At 43.7% G+C, this 20,278-nt stretch overlaps 1 protein-coding gene across 6 annotated transcripts in view; it reads right to left on the bottom strand.

Moving 5' to 3' along the window:
- UBE3B (ubiquitin protein ligase E3B) overlaps positions 1 to 20,278 on the bottom strand; it is a 57,001-nt gene that overhangs the window by 32,220 nt on the left and 4,503 nt on the right. For all 6 annotated transcript variants that reach the window (XM_033837072.2, XM_019950403.3, XM_073790208.1 and 3 more), the window contains exons 3-14: positions 18,949 to 19,130; positions 18,668 to 18,788; positions 17,282 to 17,341; positions 16,759 to 16,863; positions 15,182 to 15,278; positions 13,849 to 13,934; positions 12,883 to 12,965; positions 9,647 to 9,752; positions 9,228 to 9,348; positions 8,057 to 8,234; positions 7,462 to 7,625; positions 6,151 to 6,318 (exon numbers count right to left, since the gene is read on the bottom strand). In XM_033837072.2, coding sequence (XP_033692963.1) covers positions 6,151 to 6,318; positions 7,462 to 7,625; positions 8,057 to 8,234; positions 9,228 to 9,348; positions 9,647 to 9,752; positions 12,883 to 12,965; positions 13,849 to 13,934; positions 15,182 to 15,278; positions 16,759 to 16,863; positions 17,282 to 17,341; positions 18,668 to 18,788; positions 18,949 to 19,109 — 1,450 coding nt within the window. In that variant the 5' untranslated portion in view covers positions 19,110 to 19,130. The remainder of the gene's footprint in view (positions 1 to 6,150; positions 6,319 to 7,461; positions 7,626 to 8,056; positions 8,235 to 9,227; positions 9,349 to 9,646; positions 9,753 to 12,882; positions 12,966 to 13,848; positions 13,935 to 15,181; positions 15,279 to 16,758; positions 16,864 to 17,281; positions 17,342 to 18,667; positions 18,789 to 18,948; positions 19,131 to 20,278) is intronic.

Raw genomic sequence — 20,278 nt, forward strand, 5'->3', positions numbered from 1 at the left:
AAAAAAAACAGGTGACTAAATAGCCAATAGGTCAAGTAAGAAATCAAAAGAGAAATTAAAAAAATACCTTGAGACAAGTGAAAATGGAAATAAAACATTTCAACATTTATGGCATGCAGCAAAGTGGTTCTAAGAGGGAAGTCCATAGTGATTCATGCCTACCTCAAGAAACGACAAAAATCTCAAACAATCTAATTTTTTACCTTAAGGAACTAGAAAAAGAATAAATGAAGCCCAAAGTTAGTAGAAAGAAGTAAATAACAAAGATCAGAGGAGAAATAAATGAAATAGAGACTGAAAAGGCAACCAAAAAGATCAATGAAATTAAGAGCTGGTGCGTCTGGAGCCTGTGCTCCGCAACAAGAGAGGCCGCGATAGTGAGTGGCCCCCGCTTGCCACAACTAGAGAAAGCTCTCGCACAGAAACGAAGACCTAACACAGCAAAAATAAATAAATAAATTACTAAACTCCTACCCCCAACATCTTCTTTAAAAAAAAAAATTAACAGCTGGTTCTTTGAAATAAAGTTGACAAATCTTTAGCTAGACTCACCAAAAAAAAAAAAAAAAAAAAAAAGAGGCTCAAATAAAATCAGAAATGAAAGAAGAGACAACTGATTGAAAAAATACAAAATATCGGGCTTCCCTGGTGGCACAGTGGTTGAGAGTCCACCTGCTGATGCAGGGGATGCAGGTTCGTGCCCCGGTCCGGGAAGATCCCACATGCCGCGGAGCGGCTGGGCCCGTGAGCCATGGCCTGCTGGGCCTGTGCATCTGGAGCCTGTGCTCCACAGCGGGAGAGGCCACAACAGTGAGAGGCCCATGTACCGCAAAAAAAAAAAAAAAAAAAATACAAAATATCCTAAGAGACTATTATGAACAATTATATGCCAACAAACTGGAGAACCTAGAAGAAATGGATAAATTCCTAGAAACATACAATCTTCTAAGACTGAATCATGAAGAAACAAATTCTGAATAGACCTATTACTAGTAAGAAAACTGAATCAAAAACCTCTCAACAAATAGAAGTCCAGGACCAGATGACCCCAATGATAAATTCTACCAAACATTCAAAGAAGAATTAATACCCATCCTTCTCAAACTCTTCCAAAAAATTGAAGAGGAGGGAATGCCTCCAAACCCATTTTCCAAAGCCAGAATTACCCTGATATCAAAACCAGACAGACACAACAAAAAAAAGAAAATTACAGGCTCTGATGAACATAGATGCAAAAATCCTCAACAAAATATTAGCAAACCGAATTTGACAAGATATTAAAAAGATAATACACCATGATCAAATGGGATTTATTCCAGGAATGCAAGGATGGTTCAGTATCTGCAAATCAATCAATGTGATACATAATATTAACAAAATGAAAGATAAAAATCACACGATCATCTCAATATATGCAGAAAAAACATCTGAAAAAATTCAACATCCATTTACGATACAAAAACTCTCAACAAAGTGGGTACAGAGGGGATGTACTTCAACATAATAAAGGCCATATATGAAAGCCCACAGCTAACATCATTGTGAAAAGCTGAAAGCTTTTCCTTTAAGGTCAGGAACAAAACAAGGAGGCCCACTCTCACCACTTTTATTCAACATGGTACTGGATGTCCTAGCCAGAACTAGGCAAGAAAAAATAAGTAAATAAAAGGTACCCAGTTGGAAAGGAAGAAGTAAGATTCACTATTTGGGACGATGTGATATTATATATAGAAAACCCTAAGGATTTCATTAAAAAAACTGTTAGAATAAATTAATTCAGTAGAATTGCAGGATACAAAATCAATATACAAAAATTCGCTGCTATCAGAAATGAACTATCAGAAATAGAAATTACAAAAGCAATCCCATTTACAACTGCAACAAAAAGAATAAAATATCTAGAATAAATTTAACCAAGGAGTTTTGAAAGACCTGTACACTGAAAACTATACGACACTGATAAGGGACTTCCGTGGTGGCGGAGTGGTTAAGAATCCGCCTGCCAACGCAGGGGACACGGGCTTGAGCCCTGCTCCAGGAAGATCCCACATGCCGCGGAGCAACTAAGCCCATGTGCCACGACTCATGGGCCTGCACTCTAGGGCCCGCAAGCCACAACTACTGAGCCCACGTGCCACAACTACTGAAGCCCGTGTGCTTAGAGAAGCCACCACAATGAGAAACCCGCACACCACAATAAAGAGTAGCCTCCACTTGCCTCAATTAGAGAAAGCCCGCGCGCAGCAACGAAGACCCAATGCAATGAAAAATAAAAAAATAAATAAATAAATAAAATAAAATTAAAGACAGTGATAAAATAAATCAAAGAAGACACAAATAAATGGAAAGTTATTTCATGCTCATGGACTGGAAGAATTAATATTATTAAAATGTCCATACTACTCTAAGCAATCTATAGATTCAATGCAATCCCTATCAAAATTCCAATGGCATTTTTCAGAGAAATAGAATCAAAATTTGTATGGAATCAAAAAAGACCCTGAATGGAAAGCAATCTGGAGACAGAAGAACAAAGCTGGAGGCATCGCGCACCCTGATTTCAAACTATATTACAAAGATACAGTAATCAAAACAGTATGGTACTGGCATAAAAACACACACACAGATGAATGGAACAGAATAGAGAGCCCAGAAATGAACCCACACATATATGGTCAATTAATTTACAACAAAAGAGGCAAGAATTTACAATGGGGAAAGAACAGTCTCTTCGATAAATGGTATTGGGAAACTGGAACAGCCACAGGCAAAAGAATGAAACTAGACTACTACCTTACACCATATATAAAAATAAACTCAAAATGGAGTAAAGAATTGAATGTAAGATCTGAAACCATGAAACTCCTAAAAGAAATCACAGGCAGTAAGCTCTTTGACAAGGGTGGTGGAACGGCTGGGCCCGTGAGCCATGGCCGCTGAGCCTGCGCGTCTGGAGCCTGTGCTCTGCAATGGGAGAGGCCACGACAGTGAGTGGCCTGCGTACCGCAAAAAAAAATAAAAATTAAAAAAAAAAAACAAAAAAAACCCACAATGATATATCACCTCACACCTGTTAGAATGGCTATTACCAAAAAGACAAGAAATAACTAGTGTTGGTGAGGATGTGGAGAAAAGGGAACCCTTGTGCACTGTTGCTGGAAATGTGAACTGGTGCAGCCACTATGGAAAACAGTATGGAGATTCCTCAAAAAAACTGAAAATAGAACTACCATATGATTCCACAATTGCATTTCTGGGTATTCATCTGAGGAAAACAGAAACACTAATTTGAAAAGATGTATGTACCCCCTTGTTCACAGCTGCATTATTTACAATATCCAAGATAAAGGAAACAACCCAAGTGTCCACCAATGGACAAATGGATAAAGAGATGTGGTGTGCATGTGTGCGCACGCGTGCGCGCACACACACACACAGGAATACTATTCAGCCATAAAAGAGAATGGTATCTTGTCATTTGTGACAACACGGATGGACCTTGAGGTCATTATACTAACTGAAATAAGTCAGAGAAAGACAAATACCATACAATTTCACTTATATGCAGAAACTAAAAAACAAAGAAAAAATCCCAAGCTCATAGATACAGAGAACAGATTGGTGTACCTATGGTTGCTGGGGCAGGGGGTTGGCGGTAGGGGAAAGGTAAGCAAAATGGGTGGAGGGGATCAAAGAGGACAAACTTCAAGTTATAAAACAGATAAATCATGGGGATGTAAAGTACAGCATGGTGACTATAGTTAATAACATATACTGCATTTCTGAAAGTTGCTAAGAGGGTAGATCTTAAAAGTCTTTAACACAAGAAAAAAAAGAAAAAATTTAACAATGTATGGTGATGGATGTTAACTAGCCTTACTGTGCAATGTGTACAAATATCAAATCATGTTGTACACCTGAAACTAAGATAATGTTACATGTCAACTATACCTCAATTAAAAAAAATGGAGTAAGAAGTTACAATGCAGAGATCACAGGTATACTTCTACAGGACAAATATACTCATTTACAGCATGATATACCAATTCAATGAGGGCTGCATCCTGAGCAATTTAGACAGAAATGAAGACGCCATGCTCTGGAGAGCCGGGTCAGAGGAGCAGCACGTGGCTCCAGGACCAACACACGTATGTGAGGAGCACGAACAAAGACATTTTGTAAATTGTGAGAGCAGAAAAACAGCAGTATTTTTAAGACAAGTATGTTATTTTCTATAATCTAGTTTGTGTATAGTTTTGTGTATAGCCAAGCTAATAGAATGAATATTATACATATACTTTAGACTAGCTCATCTTCCTTTTTAAAATCATGTATTTTTTTTCCGTCTTTTTTCTTTTGGCCACACAGCGCAGCTTGTGGGATCATAGTTCCCCGACCAGGAATTGAACCCGGGCCCTGGCAATGAAAGAGCTGAGTCCTAACCACTGTACCGCCAGGGAATTCCCTAAAATCATATACTTTCAAATTGGCCAAAAACCTTCTTTTTCAATTCTCTCATTGGGACAATGGGGGACGCTTAATGTGGTTATCTTATAAAGGTGGACACAGGCTATTACCTCAAAATCATCTCACTCAGTATGCTTCCCAGACCTTCCCACTGTGCTGGGGTGCCAGCTCATCTGGGCCCCTTCTCCTTCTGCACTCTCCTTAGGGAAATGGCCCTCAGGCCCAGGCCTTTCACCCCACCCCTTTGCTCAAGCCTCCACACAGTACACAGTATGCTGGCTTGGCATCTCTGCTGCAGGTCCAGCAGGTACCTTACACTCATCACAGCCAGACAGAACTCTCGATGGCCCACAATCCCCCCTCCACCTCCTGCTCCCCCACATCCCTTAGCTCAGCAAATGGCCCCACCATCCACACAGTTGCTTGGGCCAGAAATCTGGCAACATCTTTGAAACTTATAGTCCTCACTCCCCCAAATCCAATCTACTAGTAAGACCTGTAAACTCCACTCCTGGAGTGGACTGTAAATCCTCCGGCTTCCACCTCCATCAGCCCAGTGGTTCTGAACCAAGGATGATTTTGCACACCGCCCCACCCCAGGGGGCATTTGACAATGTTTGGAGACATGTACGGTTGTCAAAAGTGGGAGAGAGGTGCTACTGGAATTTATGGGTAGGGGTCAGGGGCTGCTAAACATCCTACAATGGATAGGATGCTCTCCACAACAACAAATTATCTGGCCCCAAATGTCAACAGTGCTAAGGCTGAGAAACCCTGCCCTAGTCCAAGTCAACAATGTCTCATTATTTTCATTGTCACAGTGTCCTTCATTATATTAAATATACTTTCCTCTGACTTATCATTGGTCTCCTCACTACTGCAATGTAATCCTCTTGGGAACACAGACCTTGGCTGTCTTATTCCCCTCTGCATCCTCAGTGCCTGGCACACATAGGTGCTCTATAAATATCTGAAGATGAGTAAGTAAGTGTGAAAGACAGAAGTAGCAGCACTTTGATTTAAAAAACGTAAAATGTAACAGAGAAGTTCTTAACCCTTTATGCAGTCAACAGCTTCAAGGTTTATAGACGTTTTGTCCTCATAACACCCATCATACTAACAACTCCTGTGCTGCTCACAGTGGGGACTTTCTTCCTTGCTCAGCTAAAAAGGAAAATGTCGGGCATATCCATGCAATGAGATCTTACACAACCAATAAAAATGAGGTTTTTAAAGAATTCTGACATGATAAAATGCTTATAATGTGATTAATGGAAAGGAAAAAATAAAACTATGCATTTCAATCTAAATATATATTTATGTAACACACTCAGGATCAGGTGGTTATCTATGGACCGTAGGATTAAGAGTGGTTTAAGTTTTCTTTTTTCTGCTTCCTTGTCTTTTCTAGTTTTCTATTCATAAAAAAATGTTAACTTTTAAAAAAGCAAGTTGCACTTCATAATGAAAATAAAAGCCAGGTCACAGGAACAAGCTAGAAGTGCTAGGACTGCAATGACCTTAAGCTATTTAACTGAAGAGAATCAAGTTCTAAGAATAGCTCAAAAATACCCTTCTTCAGAATCTGTTTTCTGAGTCAAGGAAGCCAGGAGAGAATCAACTTCTAAGAAAACTTGTCTGGCAAATGTGAGAGATGGCGGAGACCACCTCAGGACTCCAGACCTGTGAGTATCTGCAGCCGGATCTGGGTTAGAGTCGTCAGTGAGGTCTGGTAGAGGACGCAGATGTTGCAAACCTTCTGTACCTCCGCAGAATCAACACGTTTACCCCCAACAGGCCTGAGAATATTCCGAACTGACGCCGACTTCTGAAATGCACGCTTCAGGAGAGCTGGCGTGGAGAGAAGGAGGAACGTGTGAGCAGAAGTTCAGCCATCTGCCAAACTCCACCCCATAAAGGGAAGAGCGCTTCAGTAAAGCTCCTAATTTCCAGCCAGAGCCAGACAGTGAGGCTGCAGCTTTGATTCAAATCATCTCTTTTGGGTAAATCAGAAAAGCAGTAACAAAAGGTCTGTAGACAGAACACAAAGACCTCTTTAGAACAGCACAAGATCTGTCAGAACAAGCCAAACATATTTGATTCTTACTGTGGATTCTTTTACTGTAACCACTTAACTTCAGAACCCACAAAGGTGAAACTTCCAAGGACTGAATTATGGGAAGAGGGGCAAAGGTGGGGGGCCTGGCTAATTCCCAATGTTCTGTGCTTTCAGAGGGAAGTAGGAGCATCAGCCTCCAGTACTCATTATCAGTTTGGGGTTGTACTCTCGTTTTACACCTTCGCATCTATATCCTGCTGAAGTTACACTGAGCCCATGCTCACTGACAGCTACAAGATGGAGCTTTGTGACACACTGGGTGGCAGAAGAAAAACCACACCAAACCTGGCAATCTGCCATAGGCAAGTAACTCCACTGAATTATGTGTTAACAGCATTGCCTTACTTTTATCAGAGTGCGCAATAAGAAACCTTTCCAAGGAACCCATTAGTGACCCTGCAACGGGGATGCCGCTGAGGTGGTAGCCTGGTCAGTGATCACTACCACCTGTATAAGCAGCTCCACAGGGGAGATTTATTTTATGATTAGGAACTCAGAAAAGCTCTACTTCCCCTAGGAAATAGATCTTCCTCCTTCTTCCTACTAATGAGAAGTAATAAAGGGTCCACAAATCCCTTTTCATTTTTGGCCACTGGAAATTCAGAGCCAAATGGCAGTTCAGAGATAAGCATGGCAGCCCTCATGGATCATCTGTGGATGTTCTCTACACACAACCTTGATTTTGTTCACATAGTTACATTTCCCTAGTCCTTGTTTACTATCCCTAAGGACTTCCAGTCACTGTTTTGCTAAATGTGAACTTGATTTAAGCCGTCTCAAAATCTTCAGGGGAGAAGTCAGAGGTCACATGACAGAGGGGAGCAGGTACACAGGGCCAGGCAGGCGCTGCACTTCGGGGAAGGAGAGCCACTCACTCTTCACAGGAAGCACATTCTGTGGGGATGCTGGCGGCACGTGGACGGGCTCCTGGTTCTCCAGCAGCTTCTTGCTCAGGATGTCACTGAAGAAGATCCGGATCAGAGGCACCCCCCACAGGAACTGCAGCTGTCTGGTGACCAAGGGCATGGACTCGTTAAGGCTAGGAGAGAGCAGGAGAGCGGGCACGTCAGTTCCACCTGCTGGATGGCCACACAGAAGGGTAGCTGGGGACTGCCACTCAGCACGGCAAGTAAGATGCTATAAGAGAAGTGGGATCCACAAATTGCCGCTGAGGCCTGGACGCAGAAGGCACCAAGCTCTTTCTTGGCCCTCTCGCTCCACACAGACTTCCTGTGCTGCCAGCAGCATTGTTGCTCCCCCCAGGCCCCACGTGTCACAGTCACATCCCAGACACCCTCTATCTGTTCTTCACCCTAATTCCATCCTGTTTACCACCCAGTCGACAAAAGCTTCCTGATGCCTACATAGCTGGCTTGCAGGCCTGGCCCACAAATCTCGATGAAAAGGGGGAAGTGGTGGAAGAGAGGCAGGCAGAGACAAGGAAGACGGTGATCTGCCTCCAGAACTCACCCATAGTCCACGGATTGGGAGAACCAGCCAAGGACAGGGTGCCAGTGGGTCAGGTTGGATTTCTTCTGGGACACGTACTTCTGACAGTAGCAGAGCATTTGGGTGAGCAAACTCACAAATCCATCTGTCTCCTCCTCTAACACCCTGGCGCTGAGGGAGCCCAAGTGCAGGAGGTTGCCTACAAAGAGAGAAGGCTGAGTGCGGTAGGCCCGGACAGACCGCTTCCTCACCTCCCAGCCCTGCTCTCTGCCTGGGGCTCATGCATCCATGTCTACGTGCAGGAAGAAATTCCACGTAGAGAGGAACCCATCAGTGCTGGGGCTGCAGTGCTGTGCAGGGCTTAGAAACAGGCAGACCTGGCCTCAAATCCTGGCTCTGCCAGAGGCGAGCTAGGTGACCCTCAACCTACTTCTTGAGTCTGTTTGCTCATCTGTAAGACTGGAGTGATGACCCCCACTCTTGATGTGAGGACTATATGAGGTAACGTGTAAATGTCAGGTACACAGATTTTTAAGTTAGTATAACATTTTCTTACACCAAGATTCTAAAACCAAGGGTCAACACAAGAAATGACCTCCTGAAGAATAGCTGAAAAGTCCTGGAAAATCACTGTTATTCAGTGTTCACTGAATTTATTTAATGTTTTCTGTGAGGACTCTTACCATCGACTCCCTTAAAATGTAGCCCCAAGAACCTTTTTCTATGTAAAATAAATTTCCTCTAATTAGGCAACGAGAGTTTTGTACCTCTGCTGTTTCAAATGCTTCTCTATCCCCAAACCCTTTTCTCATCTAAATGAAAACACTGTAAAACAGACATTGTAGACCCTATTCTGATCTAAGCCCCACCAAACTGTGCTCTCTTCTCTCTTGAGATGAGAATTATCCAGGTAACTCGTTTTCATTTTTCCCTTGGCTGCCAGGAAGCTAAGGGCTGAAAGTTAACATTCATTTACAGTCACTCAGCTAGTTTGCCAGGCTGATGTATTTTTCCATGTGATTTTCACTTTCATGTGTCTACTTAAACTGTTTACCTCATTACCTGTCTTTTATTGTAAGCACTTCCAACTTTTACTAAAAACAGCTTGTGGCCTCCAGAATGGTGGAAAGCTAAACACCTGGGCTTTTCCCAACGCCCAGAACACAATAAAATTCCAGCCATAGATACTTACCCATGAGACAAAGTGTATGGCATCCTTCTAAACTTTCACATACATCACGGCATCGATCTTCGTCTCTTAAAAATGTGATGAATTTACGGAGCATGTCATGAGATTCTAAAATAGTGAGGCGCTGCAAACAATCGTAGACTGTTAAAGCGGAAGCTGATAAAAGGAGCTTCCCACCAGAGTGTGAACTCTATCCCTGCAGATCACCCCCTAGCTGCCAAACATGTTATCCATCACCAAGAAGAAAATGAACAAAGATGAGACCCTTTTTCTCTGGGCTTCTAACACAAGTGTGTCTACGGTAGCTACTGATTTAGGAGAATCATCAGGAGACGAGGTCGAAATTAACAGAGAAAACATTTTACTTTCTATTTTAAGGACAAAGGCAAAGATGGAATTGGGGGAATTCAGAGCCCACTCACCTCAGGGGTCACTGTGCTGAGATGAGTCATGAGAGCGGGCACAGACGCAATGTGGATGAGGAACGGCCGGATCAGATTGTCTGAAAATTGTGCAGCAATCACAGGGCTAGACACAGACATATCACCTTACTCAGACACGTTTAATGTGAACCTGGAACAAAAGAACAACCCTACCAACACCCCCAAATCCCTTGGAATTATGCTTCACAGGACTTCTAGGAAGACTGAAGGCTGAAAACGGGCCCATTCACTGGGGGAAGGTTGAATAAGTGATACTTTAGTCTATGACGCAGCTATGAAAAATCAATTTACTGAAGTTTTACTGACATGAGAGAATCCTCATGCTATAATCAACTTAAAAAAAAAAAGCAGAATGAGAAACTATGTACACGGGACAGGAGGATGGGGAAAGTGACTGGAAAGGAGGAAAAGAGGGGCTTCTGGGGTGCTACTACTGTTGTTCTATTTCACAGGTGGGGTGGTGCTTACATGGGTATGTTTACTGGGTGATAAATCACCAATAACTCATACTTCAATTAGGCAATTTATTCTGAATATATATCCAGATAATAAATGGAACAAGGTGAGTTTGGGAAGGTTCCCATGGGCCATTAATTTAAGAAATATATATCGATCTTAGAATATAAAAATGTGTTGAATATATGAAGCAAGTATAAAGAGTAAGGAATAAAAAGTGTGGGCTCTGGAGTCAGATGGCCCAGGTTTAATTCCAGGCCCTGCCCCTCCCGGCTGTGTGACCAAGGGCAACTGACCTAACCTCTCTGGGCCTTAGCTGCCTCATTTATAAAATGGAGATACGAGAATGTGGTGAGGAGTCAGTTAATGTGTGTAGAAGTCTTAAAACAACGTGCGGCCCGTGAATGTTAGCTATTTGTATTATAGGACTTGGTGATCACATCTAAACATATCAGTTATGACTTCATAGACTTTTAGTAGTAGTATCTACATATTGTATGACAAAACCACTGAATATCTTGTTTTACAAGGCCCTGGTCCTGTTCAATTACTTACAAATATTCAGAGGAGGAAAAAAAGTGCACTATGCAAGAAAAAGGCTTTAGAACAGCCTGGCCTTAACAAGTGAGTCAATGGATTCTGACATATGGAAAGAAAAAACTTAAAATGATGGACGCTATTATATTCTCAAAGGAGAAGAAACGTGGTGGAATGACTAGATGACCCTCTTGGTGGATCACAGTGTGAACTGCAGCCACAGTGGGACAAGGGAAGGATGCTGGGACGGAAAGACGACTTGTGTTCTTGGGAGATGGAAGACAGGGGAGCTAGAGGATGCTGCTGCACTCCTGGGCTCAGGCGTCTGTGTGTCAATCCTCCGCTGTCTGTGACAGAGGAGAGGGTGGGTGATGCTGCTGGAATGAGCTGCTCAGGTGACTCAGGAGAGGGAGCTGCAGTAAACCTGATCTAGGAAAACATGTGCTACGACTCATTAAATACATCTCTATGAAACTCCTCTCAAAGTATGTAACAAACATATGACTGTTACCTAGATAATTTGTTCTACTTCTTTAATCATAGCATAACCAGTTGGATTCTGTTCCTGCTATGAAGGTCCAGCCTCTAGAGGTGTGCTGTCCAACGCAGTAGCCACTGGCCACATGTCAGGGGCTACTGGGCACATAAGATGTGGCTAGGCCAAATTCCTATGTTTTAAGTGTAAAATAGCCACCACTTTTTGAGGACTCAGCACGGAAAGAAAAATTAATAAATTATCTAATTTTAATTAAAATAATTTAAAAGTATTGATTCCATGCAAAAATGATAAATTTGGATATAGCAGTTTATATAAAATATATCGTTAAACTCAATTTCCCCTTTCTTTTGACTTATTTAATGTGATTCTCATCATATTTCTATTGGACGGTGTACACCAGCCTTGTCCAATAGAACTTTTGGTGATGATGAAAATGTTTCACATTTGTGCTGTCAATATGGTTTTCAACTAGTCACGTGGCCCCCGAGCACCTGAAATATGGCTAATGAAACCAAGGAATTGAATTCTTAATTTTATTTAATTTTAATAAACTTCCATTTAAACAGCCCCACGTGGCTAATGGTTAGTAGAAAACACAGTCTAGATCAGGTCGGCAAACTGTGGCCCACAGGTCAAAAACTGCCCACTGCCTGTTTTTGTAAATAAAGTTTTATTGGAACACACAGCTGTTCTCATTTGTGTATGTACTGTCTATGGCTGCTTGGCGGCTATAGTGGCACAGTAGTTGTGACAGAAGCTGCGTAGCCCACAGAACTGAAAATATTTACTAGCTGGCCTTTTGCAGAAAAAGTTTGCCAACCTATAATCTAGACCATCATTTTTCAAATTGGTGTTCCATGGAAAATGATTCCACAGGATAGTAACAGACATGTTCCATCATCTAAAACTTGGGCGAGAGTACTCCATGTTCAGATATGTTTGGGTCAAATCAGGTTAAACAAGCCCAAAGAGTTTGCTACCACAGGATCTGTCAGAGCTTTCAGCAGGAAGGTGCCTGGTGAATTACCAGGAAGGGGCAGACGGGCAGCTTTACCAAGCTGGTTTGACCACAACACTCCTTCTTTCCCAAATTATGATTATCTTGGGGATTAAGATGATCTCAGATTATCAAGCTATCTTATTAACAACTCTCCAAGTTACTGCTCCTTTCAGCAGTTTAAGTATGTTCTGGACCCATTAACAAGCACAGCTCTTTACACTTGGCAGCTCTCAGACTTGCTGGTATGATTTCTATCAGGAAATATTTAGCTTCTTACGACTTTACATCTCCAAACTGACTAAGTGAAGATAAATATCACATCCTCTCTGGTCCTCCGAACTCCAGTGTCTTAAACCCGTGTTCGCAACACTCTTCCCTGAATCCTTTCACCCTGCCCTTTGCTGGGCCTCTTTCAGCTCTTAGGTTTCCTTTATCAACTAAAAGCTCAAAAGGAAAAATGGTCATATCTTGGCCCCTGGCAGAATAAAAGCAATTCATTTTGAATAGCTTCCCTCAAATCATGATGCAAAAACATTCAAGGGTACAGCCGGAAGATTAAGAACAGGGCAGTCACAGATGTGTCATTTTCATCAAGAACAACACTTCCTGTAAATTCTAACAAAGTGGGCAAGCCCGTATCTAATACCAGTAACAAGAGAAGAAAAGCAGGAGGAGCAGGCCTTCAGAAGCAAGCTGGCTCCTCAGGCGCAGTTTCTTACTCACCGCATTGCTAGGGAAAAGGCTGCTGTTAAAGTGCCTTTGGACAGACAAGGCCGGGGTCTCGCCAGGCCACGGGTTAACAATACCTGCAAAGAACACTGTAATTGGTCAGGGGGCGACGCCAACTTTATATTCATGTGCACGTAAAAAATGTACAGTAAGTGCTTCAGATAAAAAACTGTATTGGAATGTTTCTAAAAAAATGAAAGAAAAGCAATGGGTATGTATGGAGGTTCACTGTACCACTCTCTCTTTAGTTTAAATATTACACTTGAGTTTTAAAAAATAATAGTTAAAAAAATTAGCAGCCGATAAGAAGAACACCAGATTTAAAATCTCAATTATTTTAGAAGCAATTCAGAGTTATGGCATCAAGTAGACTCTTCCACTGAGATGAACTGTTGAGAATCCACCTTTGGTTGCCGCAGCACCTCGCAGGGTTGTCGTGAGGAGAAAGTGAAACCCAACCAGGAAACAGCCCATCTCAGTGCCAGGCCGGAGGACGGCCTAGATCAATGTCACTTCTCAAACTCAAGAATTCCAAAGTATCAATACTTTTCAACAGTGATTAGTTACATTTCTGACAATTCCCTGGATGTACGAACTGGCACGATAACATGCAGTGTGGACGGAAGGCTGTTTGAGGACACAGAGCTAGAAAGACGATTCCAGACACCAACCAAGAAGGAACCTGAGGGAATACATCCTGAGACCTCCTTCCTGAGTTTAAGTCTCAAATGACTGGATTATCCTCATAGTCAAAAATGTAGCACAGTGAAGGGGTCCCAGTCACTGTCCTCCCTTCACACAAATCGAGAGGGTGTCAAAGCCGGGGTCGGGGAGGGAGGAGAGAGCGCTTCCTGCAGAAAGCGCTTCTGTGAGGCGGGCAGCAGATAGGCCGAAACCAGAGGTAAAAACCCAAGTTCAGGTATGGAGAGTGAGTCCCGCATTAGGGATGGGGTCACAGACCTGCAGCACAGAGTAAAATCCATGCTGGTTGAGATGGCCCATTATATTTGCACAAATGTGGTTCATGGCTGGTCGAAGACTCTCACCTAAACGAAGAAAAAAGTCTGAGAAAAAAAATCTCTGGCCATAACGTGAACTGTTTACATACCCCAGGCCCCAGGCCGTAAGGAAACGAGAGCTCCTCTGGCTTGCCTTCCTGCTCCCCTGGGGTCTGGCACCAGAGCACAGGGAGACGCCACATCTCCAGAATTCTCTCTCCTGCAAGGCCCGGTGGAAGCGTAACCTCTTAGGTGACGGGACCTCTGGTTTCCCAGAAGTATCATCCTCGGCCTCCAAGCTCCTGCAGCACATTTTCTACTTCCCTCCAAGGGCCTGGCACTTTCTACCCCCGGTGGCTACCTCCTCTCCCCACTGGGATACAAGCCCCCTGGCAGGGCCAGAACGCACCGAGTTCTAAATCCCCCCCCAGAGTCCAGGATCATGACTTAAATGAACCCTCCTTCCTGGCCTGGAGCCTCGGCACACAGTTTCCTCTGCTTCAGAGTCCTGCCCCACCACTGTGCTCTGCAAACTCCACCTCTCCCTGCAGCTCTCAGCTCAAATGTCACTGCTTTGGGAAAGGCCGAGCCCCACACAAGGCAAGGCCTCCCTCCCCACTGCACTCTCGTTTCTCCTGGGCTCTTCCTTCCAAGCGCCCCTTGTCACACTGTTGTCGTGACCTACACACCCACGTATACTACTCAGATATTCATATATATACAACCTCTCTTCAGTGTCTGTCTCCTCCCCACCCCACCAGACTCAGGTGCTGGGAGGAAGGGCGGGCACACAGAGTTCAGCACCTAAAGCCCCTGGAGGGCAGTGACCTCTCCCCTATCTCCAGTGCCTGCAGAGTGTCTGGCACACAGAGGCTACTGGGTAAACGGATAAATAAAGTGAATGTATGAAACATGTAAGGCCGAGTTCAGTGTTCAAGGAAGAAGGCAGCTTTACCATGTAATTTTATGGGCAAAATAGAATTATTTGCTGCCGAATATTCTCCAAATGAAATGATGAGGCTTAAGTGAATATTATCAATCTGAAGGCTGAGGTGCTGTGGGAGTTGTAACAAATGAGCTCAGAGGGATTGTGCCTTCAAACGTGAATTCCAAGAAGGGAGAGAGCTGAGCACACGATACTGAACTTATCCTAGATACCATAGTGCAACGTCTCCATGTGTGTGGTTCTAGGGCCTTCCCTGAGGCTTGTGGCAGCAAAAATACTTCTTGAAAAGGTCCCCGAACTCTCCATGGAAATGCTACTTAGGAAAGATTTTGAAGCAAGTCTCACAGACCTTTTCCCCGGAGAATTTTCCATGTTGAAGTGTCTGTAAAGGTGACAAGCATCGTGAGGTACAGTGTGATGAGTTTGGAGTCTTGTAAAATTTCAGGCTAAAAACAATAAAGAGAGTAAGATTAAGACACACGCCCTCCAGTCCAAGAGAGTAGAGCAACCGCTTTACAGCTTTTCTGAATGCAAACCAATGAGTCAGGATTCTAAGTCTTTGTTCTTTTTCTCTTGAGGAATGACCACTATGAGAGTTAAACAACAACTATAAGAGTTAAACAACAGGGATTTCAGCACACTAGTGCTTGACCATAGAATTGAAATACTCTTGGGAATGGAGAATTGAGAATTCTTAGAAAACAAAATGACCAGGGCTGGCCTGCTACATGTACGCATTCAGTATTTAACATATGTATGCATGTACACTGGAGCAACAGAGTATAAATGCAATTGAACATAACAAGGACTCTGGGCTCAGACTTTTGGCTTTACCACTTACTAGCTGTGTGATCTTGGGCAAGTTTCTTAACCTCTCTGTACTTCAGCTTCCTCCTCTGTTGACTAGGGACAGTAACACTGCTTCCTTCGTTTAGTTGTTGTGAGAAATAAATGGATTCATGAATATAAAGCACTGAGAACAGTGCCTCGCACACAGAGAACACTATGTATTGATACTATTGGCTGTTACTATAACGATGACTATAATTCATGCTTGATGCTGGGTCAAGGCCAAGAGAGCCATTCACAAGTGCCTTGAGAGAGATGTCTGGGAATGGATCACTGGGTGCTCTAGGGACATCTGCTCCATTGCTCAGTTACTACCAGAGTCCTTGCCAAGCCCCTGCCCCTGAAACTTCTCCCTCCCTACGTGCAAAGTGGAAATGGCTGCTGTTTGTACACACTCACACCCCTGCCCACCTTCCCATAACACAAGGGTGGGCACTGGACCAGGCAGGGCTGGTGGCAGTACCCGACCCATCTTGCCACTGTGACCAGTTCAGGGTTGAGACCAGGATCCCACTGGACCTTTATGAGTCCTCCCAGATTTCTGAATCGATGGGGGAAGCCTCCCTTTTGTCTTTGGTCAAGACAGAGTCAGGATGTGAGGCTAGAACTGCCAGCTGCCATGATTAGAGTGGGAGAGGACAAGGTGATTCCAAAAGGGAACACACATGAAAGAAGGAAAGAGAGGGAAAATCCAGAAGCCCCCTGGCTCTAGTATGTATTACCAGCTGCACTCATGTTGGGTTTCTGCACTGTAACAAGGGGCCTGACTAGTATAATAATGCCAGCTACAAAGTATCCACTATATCAAAAGCACTGAAAGGAAGACAAGATTCCCTGCCATCAAGACTGTGGTAAGTGCAGGTCAATGTCCAAAACACCGTGCATGAAAGAAGCTCTCAAGTTGATAACAGCATCTAACTCACTCTCTGGGAACAGGGGCTCCAGTAATTCTTTACTAGACTCCAACTGATACATCACAAAGGTATAACCTATGAGGGAACCACGAGGACTCTGAAAATACATTCTACAGGCCTCAAGTGGGAGGGATAGATTTACAGTCTTGTTTTTATTTTTTACCTTGAGCTGCTCAAGAAACTCACAGCAATACCACATGACATCTTTGATCTGTTTAATCCATAGGAGGGTGAGATCCTTGGAAAGAGCCAGGGACACGTACCACACCTACAAACAGGAAAAAGAGAAATGTAATGGGCAGTTACAGGGATCAAACGCCACACATTCCAGCTACTGGAATGGGACCAATTAGCTAGGTCCAGAGCCAGATAAGGCAGGGGGATGAACACAAAAATAAGCAGCAAGGAGGACTTATTTTAACACTAAACCCAAAGGTAAAACTAGCCTGGTAAGTGGATTTACCATCCTGAGTATGAGGCAAGAGCAGCGCACAGCTTCTTGGATAATGCAAAGACTAAGGAATTCACCTGCACTTTGTTAATGTTTTCGATCCATTACTTACTTACACATGGGTGCGAACATGCAGAGTCATACACAACAGTCAGAACATTCAACAGGAATTTTCAGAGGCAAACAGCCCAGCTTGAGTGGTCGCGGGAGACTTTCTGGCTTCCGCCCCACTTACCTTGGGTTCATTCTCAACATCCATGCTGCTCAGGATGCAGCGACACAACTTCTCAAATCTCTGCAGAGAGGCAGAATGGGGGTTATAAATTCTCACAATGAATGGAGAAATGAGAAAGCAGCAAATGTTCCGCGGACCCCTGGCATGGATGTGCCGGCCTGACGCCAGATGACTCACATCGGGATCCTATTTAATTCCGACTTGTAGATGTGGAGACCGAGGATCAGAAAGCCTAAGGAAAGGCTCTCAAACTGGTGACCCGCAGGCAGGATGAGCCCTACAAGTGTTTTAGACTGGGGCTCCTTTTGAAAAACAAGATCAACCTGGCAAACTGGGCCTGGATTCCTGCAGACTAGCAGCTGTCTCCTAAATTGTGCTCAGCCATTTGCCATTTTGTAAGCACCACGGATGCTGACTTTTGCCTCACAAACTGTCACATCATCACTTTCATCTTGAAATGCAAAAGCAAGAAAAGTGGTACACCCTGGCTGTACCAACCCTGGATCCACCCTTAAAAGAGGTGTGGCCCTGGCTGCTGCTCTACCAGACTGAGCTGCGGTTTCCTCCTCTGTAAACAGGCGTCACCTCCCTGCGCCTGCCTGTCCTCATCTGCGTGACTGCGTTTACTGCCAGCGTCCTCCTCTCTCTCTCCTGCTGGGCTACAGGCTCCTCAAGGGTAAAGACCTTGCCCACGTTGTTTCCTTCTGGGGCCCCGTACCCAGAAGAGGGTTTGGCACAATGTGAAGCTTAGCAGTAATGGATGCCTAACCCCCAGGAACACAGAGGCCCTCCTCAAGGGTCTCCATTAGTACTGTTACAGATGACTAGCTGCTCCCCTGGAATTTTACTTTCTAGGCTGATTTTTCTAATTCCAAAGGTAAAACTAGCCTGTTTTGTTTGGTTTGCAGGATTTTAAGAGAAATTTCAAATTAGCGGCCAATTTTTACAAATTAGTAAACTGAGTGTCAAACAGCTCTGGAGTGTCTTTAAAAAAATCAGAGTATCAGTCCCCCAGTGGCTGGAGCAGAGGAGCGGCCACCCCTCTGATGGCACACCACAGCCCACCTCTTCCTCCAATGTCCTCACCACCGCCTGTCAGTTACCATGTATTATGACTTGTACCATGCTGTGTCTCATAAATCTGCTAACCTACGCATCTGAGGACAAGTGCCTGTAAGAGTCAATGTGAAAACAATCGTGATGATTCCCAGCACTGGGCATAATCCCTACGAAACAGGTTCCAAGAAAACAAAAGGGGCAGGATGTAGGGGTAACAGAACCTGTCTCACAGAGCTGCTGTCAGGACTAAATGAGTTAATATCTATCAAATACTTACAAAAAGATCTGACACATAAGCACGATGTGGGTTTGCTATTATTATTTTACCTCATCATCCTCTTTAATTCTGAACAAGAACAGCAGTTTCCTGGCAGTCTTAAAAATACAAAGTGCACTTCTTTTACTGGACCCAGAGTCATCTGCTTTAAAAAACTCATCAATCTCTCTCCTAGGGAGGGAAGGGTAAAAAAAGACGTTTTAAATTAGGAGTTCAAAGCAGCTGGAAGGCTGTTCAAGAACTGTTAAGAGAAAAGCAATCTGTTTTTTTTTTTTTTTTTGCTATGAATTGGAAACAAAAGAAAACGTGCTGAGGAGCTCCTGACACCCACCTGATTTCTCTTTGCAGTCGACGCCGACAGAGAAAACTCCGTACGTGGGCCTGAATCTCCACAGCTGCCCTCTCCCGCTCCTTCTGCACCAGCCTTTCCTCTCGAGCCTGACGGGCTCTATCAATGAACCAAGCTCTCGAGGTCTGAGAAACAGTGAACATGTTTGCAAACTTGCACAAACCCTGCAAAGAAAATGGCAAGTGGCTGATGTAGGTCATTATACTAAAAACACTCACGGAAAGGGGCTCAGGAGCAAAGGGCAGGAAGGGACTTGGGCAGCAGCAGAAAGCTACTCGGGACCCCCCAGCTCCCTCCCAAATGGCTGATAGCTGTCCCCGCACAAGTCCCAGCTTCCTGTCGGCTCCTTTCATGCAACTCCTCAGACCAGCGATGCTTTTTCCTATATTAAGTTATCACATTTTTTTAAGAGAAACAACAGAGTGCCTGGCATAGGGTCTGGGCTCTGCAATGGTTTAATGAATAAACAAAGCATGAATCAATTCCAACCACAAAGCTCTAACTCAAACCAGGCATCCTCTAAGTCAAAGGTCCCTGGATATTTCACTGAGCAGTCAACTTTTATTTTGCCAAGTGAAGACTTGAGGGAAAAACATTAAACATAATTATTTACTGTCACCATTATTTTATTTATCCATTCACTCAACGAATATTTACTGATACCTACTTTGTGCCCAACACAAAAGAAGCCTTTCATTTTTTTTTTAAAGGGCCATTTAAACACTAAAACAGCCAAAGGTACAAGATTCCAGAATGCCAGACAAGCCATTAAATCAAACATGTTTGGTTTTAAGCATAACTTATTCTGTTGTCCTCACCGTTCCCATCCTGCCAAGGGCTGAGGAAGACGTTAGAGTAGAAAGGCCCCCATCCACAGACTGGTATTTTTGGACTCTAAATTAGCCATTACATTTTAATCTAAATCATCAGTAACTGTCTTTTCCCAAAGGGATGGCTTTGGCTATCAGCCTAGAGCACATAGCACTGGTCCACAGAGCCTCCCACACTGAGATGATGTCTTTAGATGCTTGAAAACTTTGTCATTCTATCCAAAATATATAATCAGACCAGCTGACATGGGCACTGAAATGAAATCCTCAGAAATCTAGACTTCTTGTAAACCATCTCTTTACCAGGTTACCTCACTCAAAGCAGTGTCCACGTGAAAACATCAAGGATAAGAAGGTCACGAGAGGCTCCTCCCATGTCAGCACATCGGGGGGAACTCTGTGGCCCCTGTTCGACATTGATTCACGTCTGTTAAACAGTATGGCTTTTCCTACATGTGGGTCTCTCATCAGTAATTCTCAAG

The sequence above is a fragment of the Tursiops truncatus genome, chromosome 13, assembly GCF_011762595.2.
Source record: "Tursiops truncatus isolate mTurTru1 chromosome 13, mTurTru1.mat.Y, whole genome shotgun sequence".
In the NCBI taxonomy this organism is placed as follows: Eukaryota; Metazoa; Chordata; class Mammalia; order Artiodactyla; family Delphinidae; genus Tursiops; species Tursiops truncatus.